We start from the raw sequence: 20681 nt of genomic DNA, 5'->3' as shown, positions 1-20681 counted from the left end.
AGCCAGGCTGCTCCTTAGCTAACAAAAGTATTTCTTATAACTGAGCTCAGGATGCAAAGTCTTTCCAGATTGGTAGTGTTTGATAGAATTTATGTCAGTGCTAAGCTGTTTAGCAGTCTTACATTTCTGAAACCATTAATCTCATATGTAGTGCATGAAATCTATGGAGTTGAAGCAAGGGTCAATTGCATCTTTGTATCTGACTTTTTCCCCCTTTGTAATCCATGGAAAACTCACCTTCTGTATATATCATATGACATCATGAATAATCACAGATTTTGACATTTATCAAACCAGATCCTGCTAGTGAGAAAGTTACTCCCAGAAAGTCTTTAGAATTTTTAACTACATGCATTTTTTTGGCATTAAACTGCAAGGTAATACTGAGCAAATTAGCATCTTATTACATTAACCATAGAATCGCTGAATTTGAGAATTAGAAAGGACCTCAGGGGTCATCTAGTCTACTAAGATCACCAACATAGGAGTCCTTTCTACAATAGCTCTGATAGGTGATCATTCAGTCTCTCTTTGAATACTTCTCGGGGGTAGGATGCTCATTCATTGGTGAAGTAGTTTATTCCAATGCTACATAGCTCTAGCTACTGGAAAAATCATTTTCATTGAAGCAAATAACCACCCAATGGTTCTAGTGCTAATCTTTGAGATGAGCTAGAAGAAGTTCACTCCTTTAACCAAATGACAACTCCTAAAAATTTGAAGACACATGATACAGAAATAGTAATATATTAGTCTTCCCTTTTTCAGGAGTTCCTTCAACAATTCTTCATACAGCATGGTTTCAAGGGGCCACCTTCTTGTTTATTCTCTGTCATATACCCTCTAATTTGTTCCTGTCTCTCAAAAAGTATAGTACCCACAACTGGATAAAATATAGAGGACAGCCAAATCATGTCTGGGTTCTGTTACATGCCAAATAAATAACAATAAAAATAGCTAACATTTATAGAGTACCTACTATGTGCCAGACACTGTGCTAAATGCTTTAGGATTATTATCTCATGTAATCCTCACAGCAACCCTGGTAGGAGGGTACTATTATTATCCCCATTTCTTAGATGAGGAAACTGAGACAGGTCAAGGAACTTATCCAGGGTCACACAGCCAGTAAGTGCCTGAGACTAGATTTAAACTCAGGTGTTCCTGATTCTAGTCCTGGTTGCTATCTGTTGTGCTACCTAGCTGCCACCTAAAGCCAGATAGCTAACAAAGACTAGAGCTGGCATTCAAAATCATGTCCTCAGACTCTGAGTCCAATGTCATTATACTGATGCTGCTACCTCCAATATTAAGAGATATTAAACCCGAGGCATCTACTGGAATGACTATACTACTTCTCTTCTGAGGTTTACCATCCCCATTTCTATAAGAGTATACTTCATCTCAGTCCTTTGTGTCTAATGAATTGATTGTCCTTAAGATAATCAATTAACCAACTTGCTCAGCATCCATCAGTCAAGGATTTCCATTCTTTGTACAAACTTATTGACCTCTCTATAAGTCTATTTCCAACATGTAGCTTTTCTGGATCTAACAACTGAGAAAAGATCAGGTTTTAAATTCCATTCTGACTTTGGAAAAGGATGCTTTCTATCCATAAGCTCTCAAGGAAAATTCTTGGCTGAAATGAGAAGTTGCATATAATTTTGTACAAACTTGATGAAAAAGAATATTTCCTGAGATATCACATGGTTTTGACTATGCTTTGATCAAAAAGGTACTTAGTAAATTGAATTGAAAACCAGCCTGTCACCAGCGTACTAATCTAGGCTTATCCAGCTTTATACTTTATTCTTCTCCTTTTCCCTCTCTCAATACTCAAACACTCGTTAGGTTCTCATGTCTCTGTGCATTTGCTTATACCATTCCCTACCCAAAGACAGTCTTCTTTTTCTCTCTTTGGTGAATTCTACTCAAATGTGCATCATCCACAAAGACTTGCATGATTTCTCCATTGGTAACACTTGCTTCCTTGAATCTTATGCAGTTTGTTTTGCTTATTGAATTCCTATGCATGATTTAAAATCAAATCCAAATCCAATTCCACCACATTCATGAAGATTTCCCTGATGCCCCTATTAGTCATTTCCTTCCTCTTGAATTTCCCTTAGCAGCATCTTTTATTAATTTCTAAAACACAACTTATGTTTATTATAGCTATTTATGTTTATGTGTTAAACTCCAACTTGAGTAACTATTGGTAGCTACTTCAACTACAATTGTAAGCTCCATGAAGGCAGGAATTCTATTTTATCTAAATCTCTTATTTCCCCCAATCACCTTCCATAAATGTCTTAGAGAGTAGTTAACTAATAAATATTTGTTGACTTGAACAAATGTTCAAGTGCCCAAAAGGTAATGAAGAGGTTTATTGTGGATTATATAAATAGTCTATACTACATAACTAAGGAACATCTTCAAAGATAAACAGGAGTGGAAAATATGACCAGAGAAATTTAAGTTAGGTGGAGATGATGGGCTAGCTGTAGGGCAATGGAGAGAGACAACAGGTAGGGAGTCTGAGTGCTCTACTGTCAACTTGGAATGTCAGGAGAAATTGAAGAAGGTTTCAAGTATTTTGGATGTTTTGAGATGATCATATGGGAGGACACAGACAATGCTGCACAGGATGGGCAGGTGTGAATGGGTTCAAAATACATTGTTAGAAGGAACCTCCAAATTGATGAAATCACAGATTCATTTGAGTATTCAACTAAACATCTTGTAAACATATATAGTAGCTGATTGAATCTCAAACTTTCTGTCTTATCAAAGTAAATGTGATTACTACACACTTCCTATTGACAGCTGAGCTTTACAACCCAGAATATATATTAGAGAAAAGAGAATACTTTAAACTCATAGCAAGAATATATTTGACATTATAGTTCCTACCTATGGTCCCTGTTGGATTGTTTTGCTCTGTTATTTGGGCAAGGCACAACAACAACAACAACAACAACTACAACTACTACTACTACTACTACTACTACGACTACTACTACTACTACTACCACTGCTAACTACTACTACTACTACTATTATTACTGCTACTATTACTACTACTACTACAACTAAAATAGCCAACATTTATATAGCACTTTTCATTTATAAATATAATCTTTACAAATATGATCTCATTTTATTTTCCCAACAATCCTGAGAGGTAGATGATATTATCATTCCCATTTTACAGATGAAAAAACTAAGGTGCACAGAGGCTGAATCACTTATCCAGAGTTAAGAGCCTAGCCAAATAACTTGCTCTTGCTGAGACCAGTTTCAACTCAGGTCTTTTTGCCTCTATAAGGATTGTCTGCACAGCCTGTATCCCTTCACTAGTGGATGATCAATGTTTTATTATAGGGATATTGATGGTTGAGACCATGAGTTGTTTGTTCTGTATGATTCAATTTTCTGAAAACACAAGAAGCTATCTTTTTTTAAATCATCAACTCCAAATAATCTGCTCAAAGTGGTGTAAAGGTAGGCTTTTCCTGACACTTGATATCTGGATCAAGCACCAGTTGGGTTGGCCAAATGTCTTTTAGAAACTGCATGTCTTGTCTCAGCTGATAGTTTTTGCCTAGGTTTGGTAGATGAGTTCCTTTTTTGGCTTATCCTGTGCTTTCTATCATGATCCTGATTGATTTTACCAAGCTCTTCAGAAATAAATCTGATCTGTTACTCATCAGAACACCGACAGTTTTTGTATAACACAGTGTCAACTGGAAATGGGATAATCATCCAATTAACTCAATAGCTAGACACTGGCAAGCTGTACAATTCATACAAACAAAAAAAATCTCAAGGGACCTCTTTTGGGTCTGAATTATTGAGCTTTTCAAATGACTACAGATAAAATGTTGAAATAATGAAGGAAAAACCATTTAGGGAGAAGGAAGAAATAAATACTTGGTAAAAATTAAACTTTAAATCCAACACCTACATTTTTCAGCACATCAAACTGAAAAAATTAGATATTTAATAAATGTTTGTTAGACTGAATCAAATCAAATTTTCTCCCTTTACAGATTTCAAGTCACTGATGGTTTAAGAACCCCAAATTATATTACATATTGTGCACATAAATTGATTTGCTCTAAAAATATGGTGTTCGGTATACTAAACTATTCAAACAATGATTACAAATTTAGTACTAACTTACTTGTAAATGTTCTAATTAATGTTTCCACAAGGGGCCACCACTAAAGTTTTACCCTGGTTTCCAGATTATATGATCTTGCATTCTGGAAAACTACACCAGTAGAGACCAAATTCTAGCAGATCCATCAAAGGTCTTTACCTTCTGTGCCTGAGAACCAACCTAGATGAGTTCTGAGAATCATTTCCAGAAAGCTAGACATTAAGTAATATTTTTTTTTCCTTTTCTACTTATAACAACTCTAGAAGAGTATGACCTAAAATGTAGAAGAGTGGCCATAGTGATGGAATTATGGATATTGCAAGTGGTGAAATGAATGATAGTGGATAACTGGTTCTTGCCATCTTATAGGCAGACATGAAAATGAGAACAAATAAAAGATTTATAATATTTTAGGAAAACAGATACAATAACTAGGTTTTATTATTATTATTTCTTTTGTATCTCCTGTCACTCATAATGTCAATTATATACACAGAGCACTGAGATTTAGAAAGAGAGAGGATAAGAATAAGACCTGTGATTTCACTGATAATGGAAAATTCCCTGGGTGAAGAAAGTCTCTCTGCTAATTCCAGACAACACAAGTCTGTGCAACTTCTAGTCTTAAAGAGTGGCCTAGAACAAAGAGTTTAAGCAATTTGCCCGGGATCACACAACCAGAATATTAGGGAAAGAATTTGAATTGAGGCCTTTCTGGATCTTAAGCTGACTCTCTATTTGCTTTACCTATACTATTAGCTTGGGGGCAAAATGGTGGAAAAAAGTCCCCTCCCCATCCCTAACCTCACTGAATACCATTTTTGCTACATGGAAAATGGTCTAATCAATTTCTTTCCTAAGACCACTATCAGCAGTTTGTTTCCATGCCTTTTCATTGGAGTTCTCCATTCTTGGATTGTTCTTCTACCAAAAAATATGCCTCTTAGCATCCCTGGTTTCTTTTAAGACTTAGTTCAAGAGCTTCTTTGGTCTCCCTAATTGCTAGTGAATTGATCTCTAAAGTTACCTATTGCATGTACACATCTCTGTCTTTAGATATGAATGAATGTGTGTATCTATACATACACACACATATATGTAGATATAAAATTTATCATATATACCTGATGATTTACATCTACACAAATATATGTTATCTCTCCCATAGAACATAAGCTCCTTGAGGACAAGGCCTTCTCAGTACCTATTCTTCAATTTATAGAGGAATGCCTGGAGTCACTGAAAGGTTGCATGACAGTAAGTATAGATCAGGCAGTAAGTACAGGTCAAAGGTAAAACAAGGACAGCCTGTCCTTAGTGTAAATGACTTATAATAGCTACTTTAACTAGTTTAATTCAAGTTTCTTATTATGTCTTATTCATAAATCGTTTGGGGGAGTAAAAGATGAGTGGGAATAACTAAATGCTTTATTATAAAGATTTTATATTTCATTCTTAAGATTTCATTCATTTACCCCTTCTTCTACCATTTTAGAGTGAAAGCAGTCCTTAGGATGAAATCCTGGATTTATTCTCTCCCCATCCCCACTCCCTTTTAAATCAACTCTTCCACCCAACTCAAGGTTTATATGTCTTTGACCATATTAACTAGTTAACTAACATGTTTCCAGTTTCTTGTCTGTCTAGAACTCTCAAACAATTTCTTAGGGTGGAGTGGGGGTAGAGGGGTGCAGTTCAAATAAGTTGTTTGTAATTGTTGACAATGACTAGTTTTCAGCAATTCCTGTGGATTTTGTATAGCATTGCTTGCAGGCTATATAGCTGCTATAAATCTGGTTTTAATGTACATTCACAATCCAAAATAGTTTATGAAAAATGTATTTATCTCCATCCCCTCCAGCCTTTCCTTTACATTGGAGACTTGGAAAAGCCAAAGAATATTATTCACTGTTAACAGATCCAATTATCTTGTATAATCCACTCAGAACTCCGGGAAAGGTTTCAAACCCACTTAACTTTTGGAACAAAGTGAAAAAAGCAGAGTACCTTTAATGACTGTTTCCTGGCTGAAATCTGTTAAGTGGTAAGTTATCTTTTGAGTCAGAGCTAACATTAGCCCTGGGGTTTTCAATGTCAGAAGGAGAAATGTTACAGGAAGATTTAAGATTTACTTCAGGGAAATTTCTGAACAAAGCATTCTAGGTTCTGGACCAGGAGTCTACAAGCTGTCCTGCCTAATCAAAATCAAGCCTGTGGCCTCTCCTAGAGTAATAGGAGTTTTTTGAATGTAGAAACATCCGTTTAAAAAAGTCTTTGATTCCCTATATTTTATAAAAATAAACTGATTCAAATATCAGATGAGTTTGCCTGGAATAGCATTTCCTCATCAGATAAGCAAAATACTGTTTATTCCAGATATTAATGAAATAGGAAAATTAGTGTTCTACAGAACTCTGAGGAAAAAGTCTATTATTAGCAATTATTCTTTATGAGAAACTTGGAAACCTGGGCTAATAACTAGGCACCTTGAACTTTAAGCAGCTGAGAGGTGCATTGGATAGAAGGTTAAGACTACACTCAGGAAGAACCAAGTTCAAATTCAGCCTTCAGATACTAACTCATTGTGTGTGTCATCTTGGGCAAGTAGCTTAACTTCTGTCTACCTCAGTTTTCTTCTCTGTAAAATGATAATAACAGCATGGACCTCGAGGGTTTTTGTGAGGACAAAACGAGTTCATATTTAGGATGTATTTTTCAAACTTATATATATATGTATATATGTATATATATATGTAAATGTATGTGCTATTTATATAATAAATTGGACTTCTTTGGGAGATGGGGTTTATTTCAGAGACCTTTAAAAACCTTGAAGCACTACACAAATTTATACACACACTCCTGTCTTTTTATTGTGCTTGTTTTTTGAGATAGGTGGGGATATAGGAGTTAGTTTGACTGAGATGAAGAAAGCAGTCACTTAAGTGACTTTAAACACCAAAGTCTTCCCCTGATCCTTAAAATGTATTTCTAGAAGTGACTTCTGTACATAGGGATATAGATACTGATTCTTTTGAATCATTCAGAAAAAATGTTACGTACATGGTATAAGTCATAAGTAGGATAAAGGTTAACTACTACCAATGGTGCCTCACACTGGTTCCTGTATTGCCATCAAGGAGCAAAATTCAGGGGGGTGGAATGTGACTAGAGCTTAATGTGTCTGTGTATCATCAGGGTGTGCCACCTTTCAGCTTCCCCTACCATTCAAGTGGAATCATAGAAATAATGGGGGGAGGTGTGCGCTTAGAGAACTCATAAACCAATTTCTGCTTTTTATAGAGAAAGAATGAGGCCTAGAGAGGACAAGTAACTTGCTAAAAGTCACAAGGAGTTAGTGGCAAAGCCCAGAGCTCTTTTGGCTACAACGCACTACATCTCAAAAGTTTGACCCCTCCAAGATTTGAACTTAGATGATGTAAGGATTCAAAAGTCCAGAGTGTTCATGGGTACACCAGCATGTCACAAATTGAGCTCTAAGGAACTATGGTGATATAACATGAATGGGTATGTATGTGTATTTGTCCTTCATGCCATCAGAGAAATAATGATATGACTTGCACTTGACTTTGTTTGGAGTGAGGGAGGGCTGTGCAGGTCACCAGCCTCACGTCTCCTCCAGAGCCATCTGAATCCAGTGACCAGATATTCATCAGGATGACTGGAGATGACCCAGGATGAGGCAATTGGGGTTAAGTGACTTATCCAAGGTCACACAGATAGTGAGTGTCAAGTGTCTGAGGTGACATTGGAACTCAGATCCTCCTGATTCCTGCACTGGTGCTCTATCCACTGCACCACCTAGCTGCCCTACTGCTCCCCTAGCTGGGAGAGAATTTTGATGCCAGTCATACTTTTCCCTCCAAAGATTAAAAATGAAATAATGCATACATCAAGATGCTTATTATATATGATATTTAGGGGATATTAAAATAGGCTTAATGTCCTTTATTTTGTTCCAAAATTTTCTCAGCCAGAGAAAGAGAGAGCTGATGGTGTAGTAGGTAGAGTGTGGTGCTTAAAGTCAGGAAGCTGTGAATTTAAATTCCACTTCAAATATTTGCTAACTGTATGATCCCGGGCCAATCAGTCAATCTCTGTTTGCCTCACTTTCCTCATCTGTAAGATAGAGATAATAATAACAGCACCTATCATACAGGATTATCTTGAGGATGAAATGCAATAACATATGTTTAATAAAAAATGAGCCTACCACAATGCTTGGCCGATAGTTGGTGCTATATACATGAAGATTCCCTTCACTGGCTAGTCTTCTTTCTGGTAATATTTCATACTTTCATACCCTTCAAACAAGCTTTTATGAATTTTGCCATTTTAGTCATCCCTATGATTAGGTATTAACAATTAATTCATATTGTTTGCTATTAAATAATATTTTAAAATAAAATTCTCATATTTTTGACAGTTTTTAGCTATAAATAACCTTGGGTCAAGTTGTTATTCTGTTATTTAATATTTTATCTTCTATAGACTACTACTACCACCACTACTACCACTACTACCACTACTACCACTACTACTACCACTACCACTACCACTACCACCACCACTGCCACTACTACTACTACTACTACTACTACTACTACTACTACTACTACTACTACTACTACCATGTTTCTATAGTGCTCTAAAGTTTGCAAAGTGCTCACCTAAAACTTCAGTGTTCTATAGTCAAATTGGTTTGGGGAACATTAAATTACAAAATGAAACACCTGGATATATAAGGCTATCGGGCAGGGATATTGCCAGGGATATTTTTTCCTCATGGAAATAGTGAAGATAGTCTGTTAAATACACTCTCTGCTGAAGAAGAAAGAGCATGACCCAATCCCTTTAACAGAGAAATAAAATTCTCTTTAGGACCGGATCCTTCTTTAGGTTCTATCTTTTTTCCTCCTCTCTACAATTTTTTCCTCTACGCATTAATCTTCACTTCATCTTCTCCCCCCTTTTAGTGTTTACCACATCAGCTAGTCCTTTTAGACCATATGTATGTGAAGCAATTTTTCCAATCTTAGGATATTACTCAATCACAGGTGGGTTGTTAACACTCCATAGCACTTGTCTGCGTGGTGATCATGATGGAGAGGAAAACATTCTGGGCCAAATCACAAGATAGGCCAGGCATTAGCAAAGACTGAAAGGAGGCAAGATAGTCCAATTTATCTGTTTTCCTCCTCACACAAAGCTCTGTGATAGAAACAATAGGTCATCTCCAGGAATGAAATCCTAGGTTTTTCATCCTAAGGAGGAATAATAACCTTTATTGTTTTCTAAAGGCTTAAGACAGATATGGTAAGAAATCTTTAAATGCTTCAGGTCACACTCAAGGCCAAACTCTACTCAAATACCCTCTGACAGAATCAGTTTAAAGTGTAATTGAGAAATATTTAGCAAAATAAATAAAAAATATAAGAAAATATAGTTAAGGTTAATTTGTGGTTTTCAAAGCCAGTATATGGCTGGTAGTGATCCATTTCTATTTGAACTGAATACCACTGCTTTAACAAGTTGCCATCATCCACTAAAGGTGTTTCCTGGGGAAAATGTTCTGATTTCATAATAGTTCACTGTCTAAAATTCATTAAGCCCTTTAATGTCCCAGTTGCACTTCAACCTGTACAGACTGATTTGCCAATTTTATAAGCATAGGATTTCAGAATTTACCCAGTTAGTACAACTTATAAATGTATGGGAATCCCTTCTATCATTTTTCTGAAAAGTGATCACCTAGCCTCTTCTTGAAGAGGGGAAAGGAGAGAGGAATAATTATTCATATAAAGTGCTTACTATATGTGTCAGGAGCTTTATTACCTCATTTGATCCTCCCAATAACCCTGAGAGATAGGTGCAATTACTATCTCCACTTAATGGTTAAGAAAACTGTTTGCCTAGGATCACACAGCTAATAAGTATTTGAGGCCAGATTTGAATTCAAGTCTTCCTGATTCTAGGTCAAGTGATTTATTCAATGTGCCACCCTACTTGCCCTAATTTTGAGAAAATTGGGGGAATCACTACCCCAGGCATGCCATAGCCTGTTCTACTTTGGGGAATCTTGAGTTATTAAGAACATTATTTTCTTTCATCAAGCCTAACTCTGTCTCTACACTTTATGTATTCTCTAGTTTTGACCTTTAGGGCAAGCAGTGGAAACTCAAGTGCTTTTCCTAGTATTAGTTTTTCAAATATTTGAAGAAGATTATCAATTTCCCACCCACTATTCTCATCTTAACATCTTGTCTGTTATCATTTCTTTAGACTGTACAATCTTTGTATAGTATGATCTATAGTTCCCCTCACCATCCTAGCCACCCGTTTCTGTTTTTGACACTATTTTTGTTAGTAAGATTTTCTTTACTTGGACTATAAATATTTTCTTAGGTAAAGTATAATAGCCTGGTTTTGCATTAGATGTATCTGTGTTCATTTCACCCCAGTAGGGACTGTACCTTAGAATACACCTACATTTTTTTAAAGTAGAAAAATATATACTTTCAATATGGAATTAGAGTTGATAGCACAGGTAGAAAGGATGACAGTCTAATATAACTGCGAGTATGTGGTTGCCTTCTTAAATTTGGCTCTATGTATTTAAAGGGAACAGAAATATTAGGGAAACATTTGACCTTGTATTTCTCTTACAAGTAAATTGTACATAAAAATGCAATATTATAGTGATGATGATGATAATGATGATGGTCATGAATTAAGATAAAGATTATTGCATGATTATAACAAAGTGTGAAAGAAGTGAGGCCAATGCAGTGTTCAGTTGGAAGTCTTTCCTTTTCTTTCACAATTTCCATTTGAGTGACTAGGAAGAATACTTAGCATCTCCTGAAAGGCACATATAGTGATGATAATAATAATATAGCAAAGCATTTGAATAATACTTTAAAGTTTTCAGAGTTCTTTTTGAGTGTTTATCTATTTTCAGTTAAAGCACTATTTATGAATATTATCTCTATGGATGGGTGGGACAAGAAATACAACAGACTGAAGAGAAGTCACAGAGGAGAAAAAGTCTGAATGGAGCTTATTTTGATACTTAGAGGGCAGGAAAAGGCTAGAACTTGTGCTCTCAATTTCCATGGGGGAGATGCTACCAACGGAATGGGGAACCCTTTGAATTTATTCTTGAGTTGTCTGAGAAGTTGTGGAGAACTAAAGAGCTAATAGCATCATAAAAATTGATAAGCTAAAGACAGTTGGGCTGTCCCCCTCTCCCACTGCTCCTCTTTTAAGTAGCAGAGAGCAGCAAGCAGGATTTGGGATGGGGGTTGGTTTAAATGCTTTTCTGATAACAGCTCTTCAGTTACTTGAAGATGGTTATCAAGTATTTGGTACTCAGAACTTTAATCCAGGAATTTATATACATCTTTGGAATGTTTGCTATGTAAGAACTCTGTTTTATTTTTATTTTTTCAATAAAACTCATATACCCATATATCCCCAAGTTTTCAGAATGAGGGCCAAATGCTAAGAGAAGTGAGAAGTCCTCAAAATACAATTGGATTCTCTCATTCTTCATATGATGAGAACCTGAGATTGTATGCATAGACCATTGTCTCTAAAAGGCAGTTTTCTTTTAGAAACAGGAATTGAAGCTATCAAGGTCTTCTGAATTGGCCTCCAATCTAGTAAAAAAATGTTAATACATCGTCTAAGTTACTCTCTCTCTCTCCCCCTTCTTTGCATACCTTCTTCTCTCTGTTCTGTTTGTTTCATTACTTTCTCCTTCCCTTCCCTCCCTCCCAACCAATGGAGGCCCTATCTACTTTAAAATTGTGCTAAATGTTAGAAAGTTTCTCTAACATCCAATCTACATTTGCTGCTTTGTAACTTTCACCCACTGAGCTCATTTCCTTTTAAGATCAGGTACAACAAGTCTAAACTCTCCTCTAAATGGCAGTCCTTCAAATCCTGATCACATCCCTCCTGTCTCCTCATTTGCAGGAATCCAATTTCTTCAACCAAGCTATAGATGGAAGGATCTAGCAGTGCTTCACTAAGCTGGTGGCATCCTCTTGACTCTTCCTCTGTATATAGTTGGCATACTCTGTTTAACAAATGCTCTCTCTCCTCATCCATTTATATATTTTTACTTCAATGATTCTACATAACACAAGTTGTGTCAACAAAAGTCTAAAACAATTGATCAATCCATATGAAAAGGAACAAACCAACAAACAGTCAACATCAGTCAGTCACCATCTGAATATTTCATATATGTGATTTCAACTTTTTTGGATTGACTAGATGTTTTTAGTGAAGTGAATAAAGATTTGAGCACTGTATAGACTCAGCTTTGAGATGTTTTATTTTCTTTTTGGTATATTTCAAACTTATTAACTCACATCTGGGTCATAACGAATGATTGTAATACCTGAACTCATGACTGTTAAACTAATCATATGACAAACTTGGAATGTCCCTGTTAACTTCCAAGATTTTATTATTGTTTAATGGAGTTGTGTCTATTACACCTTATGAAGGTATGAAGATTTCAAAATAAATTGAGTTGTTGATGCTAAAAAATAGCTATGGAAAGGCAAGGCCAAGGAAAGAAAGTGTGTGTGTGTGTGTGTGTGTGTGTGTGTGCGTGCGTGCATGCACGTGTGTGTGTATGTGTGAGTGTGTGTGTTCAGTCCTGAAGAAAATTATCTTTTGTAATGAAGCAAATCATTCTCTACCTTCTACTTCCATTTTGCTTTCATTGTTAAAGCCAAGGTCACCTAGAGTAGATAATGACATGGTGAGATGATATAATTCATAGTGTGTGTGTGTGTGTGTGTGTGTGTGTGTGTGTGTGTGTGTGTAAACAAAAGTCTCAAATCTTAAAAATTAAGGAAAAGTAGTTTTAGGAATGACAACCTAGGGCAAAAATATAGACTTTGTTTTCACCAAGTAATCAGCATTCAAACTTGAGGTAACAGTTTGCGAAGAACACTGGGAGAGATTTTTCAGTCAGCAAGTCATGCACACACAATCCCATTTATCGTCTCATATAAAATCAGCTTCTAGCACCAAGGCAAAATGTGCCATATACAGCTCCAAAGAGGGAGAGAAAATACCTTTTAAAGAAAACAGGGGAGGACATACGAGAACTTAAACATTCTGGAAAAGACTGAAAATATCACAAGAAAGAGATAGAGTCATAAACATTGCATTTTCACCAAGTTCAACCAATAGATTTTGCAAGTTAAGCCTGAAATATACATTATGTCAGCACTGATATTTCCCACACAGATGTAAAGGCCTCAACCTGGCTTTATCTTACTGACAAGTCTTTTAGATTGAGAAGAAAGAGAGGTAACATTGAGGATTTTAACCTTTTCCATGTTTAATTTCTATAGGTAGGCAGCATTCACAGCTCTATGACAAGAAAAATTGTTCAAATCCAGTATTTTTTCTTTTTCTCTTTTAACTCATAATATTGCCCCTCTACAGCATTCTGATTTCACTTTTTCTCCTCATTTAACAATTATCATTCCCAAATTCCACTTGGCTAGCCAGGATTTCAGAAATTACTTGTCAGACAACTATTAACATAGCCCTAACTTTCCATTTTCTCTTTTGAAAGCATATGAGAGGAGAAGAATAATGAGACCATGCTAGAAAATATATACATATATATATTATTCCTGAAACCTCATGCATCATTCTCAGTTTCTTCTCCAAGCACAGCAAAATGATGACTTCTTGACCTTGAAAAAAACAAATTTCAGGAATTTCACCATGTTAACCACTTAAAACACTACTCTCTCAGCCTGGGACTTTTCTTTGGCAATTTAATAGTCAATTCTACTTTTTAACGTATATAAGGATCTATAAAACTATATACATACAATATACACATGTCAATGCATATGTATTGTGTATGTAAAATATGGTACTGCATCACATAATATTAAACTTTTAGTTGGACCCAAAAAAGAAATGAAGGGGGAGGGGTTGGTAAAAACCCAAACTTCTACAACACCAAATCACAAAACCTTCTGGTATTTCCTGGAACTGATACATAGGTTAATTCTTTCCTAAGGAGATGCATTTAATCATTCAAAGTAATAATGCATGCTGGAGAAAAGGGTAAAGATGAGTTTGTGTCCTCTGAGTCTTCCATTACTGAGATGCATTCAAGCATGCTTTTATAGATAATGACTTTAAGGAAAATTTGACTTACATTCTGTTTCCCCACAATGTTATCAAATGGGAGTTCAGGGCTCCAGGATCCTTCTGTAAATGTGGCCCCACTGTTTCTCCTATCTGAGGAGCTGACTGACTCCTTTACAATATCTTCAGGCAAAGTCAAGAGACTTTCCTCGGGCTGCTTTATTAAATAGGTCTCTATGTTATGTTTTCTCAAGAACTCATTTCGTTCTTTACCGTGCCCTTCTTCAACGTTATAATCACCATTGAGGCAGTCCAGTGTGGCTTTGGATATGTGAATCCTCCTGCATGTACAAAACAGTAGTCAGTGGACATCTTGGATAGGTGCTATCTTGTTCCCCAAGAGCAGCGATATTAGTTTTGCCCACATTTCACATTATTTTTCCACTCAAATACAGTATTTATATTGAACATAGGGTACTATATAGGTATTCACTTAAGTATAATACAATAATAATGGCCTATTTTGACATAATACTTTAAGATATACAATGCAGTTTACAAATATTTTCTCATTTTGTCCTCACAACAGTCCTGGGAGGTTTATTATCTCCATTTTGCCAGTGAGGAAACTGAAGAATTCAAAGGTTAAATGACTTGCCCAGGGTCACACAGCCAGTATCTGAAGCCAGATTTGAACTTGGGTCTTCCTGATTCCAAATTTACAACTCTATCCAATGTGCTGCCTTAATTCATTTAATTTCTGTCCCAAACTAATAAGTAATATGTAACTGACTCTACCTCAGGCAGCAGGAAGACCTCTAAAAAAAGTGACATATAGTTTAAATGATTTTTCAGTGGGATTTAGAATACGCTATATATGTATAGTCTAGGATTTTCTTATAACTTTGGATGACATTTTTATCTGTAAAATTAATTGGGCAAATAATTGTGCGACTTTTCATCTAACCACTTTCTTGTGATTTGATGAATGTTTTTGAATATTTGACTATGATATAAACTTTTACACACTTATGTCTTGTCTTCTTATCCAGACAACAGGCTATACAAGAGAAGGTACCTTATGCTATATACCTCTGTGTTGTCAAAATTTCTAGTAAAGTTTCTTGCTTACAGATAGCATGCAATAAGTTTGTTGATTTCATTCATTATTTCCTGAAAGAACATTTTCAACAAGATCTCTCAGTGGGTTACCCAAATCCAAGCATCCTACCATTGGTACTACCTCCCCTTTCTCTGCAAGCTTCTTCCCCCTTTTGATCTCTGCTACAATTAGTCTAGGGCCCTCCATGCTAGCCAATTTAATGAAATCCCTGTAACAAATGTGAGAGTACCACTACGAAGTAAATGTGCCCTTAAATAAATGACCCAAGAGGAATGAATATTAAATAATTTGGGGTATCTCCACACTCTACCACCAAGCATTCATAGTTAGTAGTGAATTTGAAGGATATAACTACAACAAAAATCTTTGGAAATTGAATGGAATTAGGGATTCCTTGAGAAATATATAGAAAAAATGCAATTCAGTATAATGGTAAATTTTGTTAGTATGTTTGAAGTTGGCACATTCCTCCTTCCAACTGCTCTGATGGCTCTGGAGGAGAAAGTGAAGCTCATGACCTTGAACAGCCCTCCCTCACTCAAATCAAAGCCAACTGAAAGTCATGTCATCGTCTTGATGTCATGGTCCTCTTCGACAACAAAGGCCAAATGTAGCAACCACAAAGCTGCTATTCTCTTCTGTATCCTGGGTGGTAGATTCAATTATTACTCACATTTTGCCAATGAAGAAACTGAAGCAGTCAGAGGTTAAATGACTTGCCTAGGGTCACACAGCCAGTATCTGAAGTCAGATACATGATGTATATACCACATGTATATACATCATTATATGTGTATGCAATAGGATGCTAGAGTCACTTGCTCATACTGGCAATGGGGAAATCTTTAGTGTGAGCATTTACACCTAAGAAATCTGCAAATGTTACAACTTAGGGGTTGACTTAACTGTGTTGTTGATTATCTAGACTGAAGAAAGTGATAGAGACAACACCAACAATGAAAATTAAACTTAAAAGTATGCTGTGTGTACATTTTTTCCCTGCAGAGCTGATTGTTAAACATTTACCAGTACACCTCTATATATGTATACATATTGTTTCCCCTAATAAGTTCCTTCAGAGCAGGGCCTATTTCATTTTTGTTTTTGTATACTCAACAAATAGATGATTATTAAAATTGTTTGATTTAATGGCTGTTCTATTAGATAACAAAGTCTTATGTCATTGCCTGAAAATATCCCAGTTTATATGCTTAGGTCTGTGCCCAAAATAGAACTCTTATTGAGGGCTGAAGGGTTTGATTCTTCTCATGGGGAAAGAAGTCTGAGAAAATGAGCCACAAATGTTTACAAAAAGTATGACATTCTTCTAAGATAATGAAGAAAATAAAAACGGAATGCCAGCCAACGTTTGGCATTAAGATTGGCATTTTCTCTTGACTCTCTGCTTTATTAGTCTCCTGTCAGTTCCATGAGGAAATATTTGCATCTTCTAAATCAATATTAGATTTCCCATGGTAAAAGATACTTCCTTTATTTTCACTTGTTACAGACTCTTCTTCTGAGGTTGTAATCAATATCCACTTAAATATTTGGATAGGGACCTGGTTTTAGACTCTCAATTTCATTAATGGTGCTATAAAAGCATAGGTTTTGAGACTATGGTATCTGAAATTCCAAAGATTAGGATTCCAAAGTTAAATTTTCTAGCAAAGAATACTGGCAGGTTTTAGGCAACATTCTTCTGAATGGAGTAGGAAATGATCTAGGTATGTATGAGTGTGTGTGTGTTTGTGTGTGTTTGTGTGTGCCCGTGCACATATACACACATAGATATAGATACAAAGAGACTCTTTGTTTCTCTGTCTCTATCTCTCCTTCTCCCTCTCCTCTGTGCCTCCCTCTCTGTCTTCATATGTAGAGAAACTAAAGATCCATGCCTTGTTAGGTAGTAAAGTTCTCCATAACTAGAGGTATTCAAGTACAGGTTGAAAAAATACTTTTTAGCCATACAACAGAAAAAAGTTTTCTGTTTAGGTATGGCTTAGACAGCGTAGCCTCTGAGGGTCCTCTTAAATTTAAGATGCAATGAATTTATGACAAAGAACATTATTTGATGAACACAGCATATATACTTGAGATAACTCAATTCAAATGTAATAGATTTTTATCAAACATTTACTATGCAAAGGATACATGTTTGGGATACTGCTCGGTATTGGGGATAAAGAGATAAAACGTAAGGAGATTATAACCTAGTAGGAAAACCAAACGTGCACACAAATAGTTATGTACCACCTATATATGATTATTGTGCCAGAGTGAGTGTTGTGAGAGATCTGAGGAAGGAGAGAAAACTTCCATTTGGGATGAATAGGGAAGCCATTATGGATATAGTCATGCCTCTGCTAGGCTTGGAAGGAAAAAGAGTTCGAGAGTGGAGAATCAGGGATTTTATATATATATATATATATATATATAGAGAGAGAGAGAGAGAGAGAGAGAGAGAGAGAGAGAGAGAGAGAGAGAGAGAGAGAGAGAGAGAGAGAAAGAGAGAGAGAGAGAGAGAGAGAGAGAAAGAGAGAGAGAGAGAGAGAGAGAGAGAGAGAGAGAGAGAATGTATTTTTAAAAGTTTACTATGTGCCAGACATTGTGCTCTGGAATGCTATGGTACAGTATGGCATAGTATGGTGTGGTATGGTATAGAATGCTATGGACTGCCACAGAAATTTGGGGGTTCCCTCACAATAAAGGTCTTCAAGCAGATGATTAGTGACCCATTACCTGATATTTTTGGAGGAAGAATCAGCAAGATACAGAGGACAAAGAGCTGAACTTAAAATTAGAACTAGATTCTAATCCTACCCCTGACATATTAGTTATGCAACCATGAGTGAAGTGATCTATAAAATGGGGATCACAGTATCTCTATCAAGTACCTCAAAGGGTTGCTGAGAAGCTTAAATGATTTAGGTAAAGAGTATTGCCAACTTTAAATTTCTTGATAAGTGTCTGTTATTATTCAGGTATGGTGTGGGCCTTGCAGTCTTTGAGGACCCTGCCATTTCTATGTCATAGAACAGGAGACTTTTGTTCAGTACAATGGAAAGCTACCTTACAAGCAGAGCTCTCCAAAACTTTAATGGGCTGTTTCATGAAGTAGTAGGCATCCTATCGAAAGAAATCAAGTACAAGTCACAGTGTGTATTAGAGAGGATTCTCCTTCAGGTAATGGCTGCTCTAGATGGCCTCTCAAGTCAGTCAGTCATTTAGCATTTATTAAGTGCTTCTTCTGTTGCAGGCACTATACTAAGCATTGTTGATAAAAGAAAAGCACCCTCTTTCTCCCCCCCCCCCAAAGATAGTCTTAGCTCACAATCTAATGGACAGAACAACTACACACAACCAAAGGGATATGTAGGATAGATTATGGATGGTCTTGGAAAGAGGACATTAAGGAGGATCAGGAAAGACCTCTAGCACAACGTGAGACTTTAGGTGAAATTTGAAGGAAGCCAAAGAAGTGGAGAGGAAGAGGAAGAACATTCCAGACAAGAGGAACAGCAAATGGAAAACCAGGTCTGAGAGTATGTGAAGAGGAGTAAGTTGCGAGACATTAGAAAGATAGGAAATGGACAGGTTATACAAGGCTTTACAAATGAAAAAGAGGATTTTGTATTTGTATTTCCAAAGGTAATAGGAAGCCACTGGAGTTTATTGAAGAGGGATTAACATGATCAGACCTGCACTTTAGAAAGATTGATGAAGGAAGTCCTAGAACAGGGAGAGACTTGGGGTAAAGAGATCGGGCCATTACAATAATCCAGACATGGGGTGATGAGGACCTCTACCAAGGTGATGGCAGTATCAGAGAGAAGGAAGTACATCTGAAAGATGTTAGGAAGATTAGTTTTGGAGGCCCCTTTTAACTGTGAGATTCTGTGATACTGATGGATGATAGCTGACAATAATAATGCCATTTTATAGTTCTTTGCATGGTACCTTACGTGCACTATGTAATTTAATCCTCACAATAAACTTGTGAGGCAAATCCTGCAGGCATTATTATCTTCATTTTATTATCTTCATTTTATAGATGTAGATACTGAGGCTAAGAGAGAGTAAATTACTTCCCTATGGAAATAATTCCATTTACACATAGTAAATGCCAAAGGTACAATTTAGACTCATGTATTTTTTTAACTCAAGTCTAATTAAGACTCAATACATTATGCCATGCTATTTTCCACAATTAATTCTTCTTTGGGACTCCAAGTTTGGGGATTCCTCTCATCAGGGCTCAAGAGGTAGATCTGAGAGTTCTCTCTATACAGAGGATGTAAGTGTAGACACAGGAAAGGATGAAATTAAGGGAGAGAATTGTAAAGAGAAGAGGGCCAAGGACACAGGTATATGTATTAGAAGAGGGAATGCATTTAGAGCTGGAAGGGACTCATTTTACAGATGAGGAAAGTAAGACCCACAGGCATTAAATGATTTACCCAAATTAACATGGGTAATAAATGGAGAGATAAAAAATTGAACTCCAGGCCTCTGACTTAAAATTTAAAGATATGACTATAGTCTGTTCTTTGCCTTCCATGATGGTTTTCTACTCTATGTAGACCTCCTAGTCCCTGATGCTTGTTTTAGTCTTGTTGTGCCCAGGTTCAAACCATATTTGACTGCCTCGTTTTCTAATATGCTACTTTTCTCTTTTAGTCTTGGGATGGCTTTCTAGTTTTGCTGCCTTGATTTTTGAAATGGAACATTGTGACAGGATCATGACATTAATCTGTGTTCACTCTCCCATGGCTAGCAAATGCTCTCTCAACTAATTAATTATCTACTAATTCCCAGTACCTTCTGAAGACCTCCAGTGATGGGGATCACACTTTCTTCAGAGGCAGCCTACCTATTCTAGTACTAGATGGTCATAGTTGTCAGAATATTCTCATATGCTGAGTCCAAATATGGCTTCTTGTCCCTGAACTCAAGTGTTTTCGTTGATAGTGTTCAGGCCTCCTCCTCCTCCTCCACCTAGTTTTCTTCTTCTTCTTCTTCTTTTCCTCTTCTTCTCCTCCTGCCCCTCCTCTTCCTCCTCTTCTTCTTTTTCTCCTTCTCTTTCTTCTTCTTCTCCTCCTCCTTTTCTTCTTTGTCTTCTTCTTTTCTTCTCCTCCTGCCCCCCCTTCTTCTTCTTCTTCATGTTCTTCTTCTTCTCCTTCTCTTTCTTCTTCTTCTCTTCCTCTTCCTTTTCTTCTTTGTCTTCTTCTT

General features: G+C 36.4%; 1 protein-coding gene across 2 annotated transcripts in view; it reads right to left on the bottom strand.

The window, feature by feature from the left end:
• ADCY8 (adenylate cyclase 8) overlaps nucleotides 1-20681 on the bottom strand; it is a 387812-nt gene that overhangs the window by 146711 nt on the left and 220420 nt on the right. For both annotated transcript variants that reach the window (XM_072603060.1, XM_072603059.1), the window contains exon 7: nucleotides 14397-14667. In XM_072603060.1, the coding sequence (XP_072459161.1) occupies nucleotides 14397-14667 (271 nt within the window). The remainder of the gene's footprint in view (nucleotides 1-14396; nucleotides 14668-20681) is intronic.

This window comes from Notamacropus eugenii, chromosome 4 (genome assembly GCF_028372415.1).
Source record: "Notamacropus eugenii isolate mMacEug1 chromosome 4, mMacEug1.pri_v2, whole genome shotgun sequence".
In the NCBI taxonomy this organism is placed as follows: domain Eukaryota; kingdom Metazoa; phylum Chordata; class Mammalia; order Diprotodontia; family Macropodidae; genus Notamacropus; species Notamacropus eugenii.
Note: the sequence above shows the minus strand (reverse complement) of the source record. Positions and strands in the feature narration are given on the sequence as shown.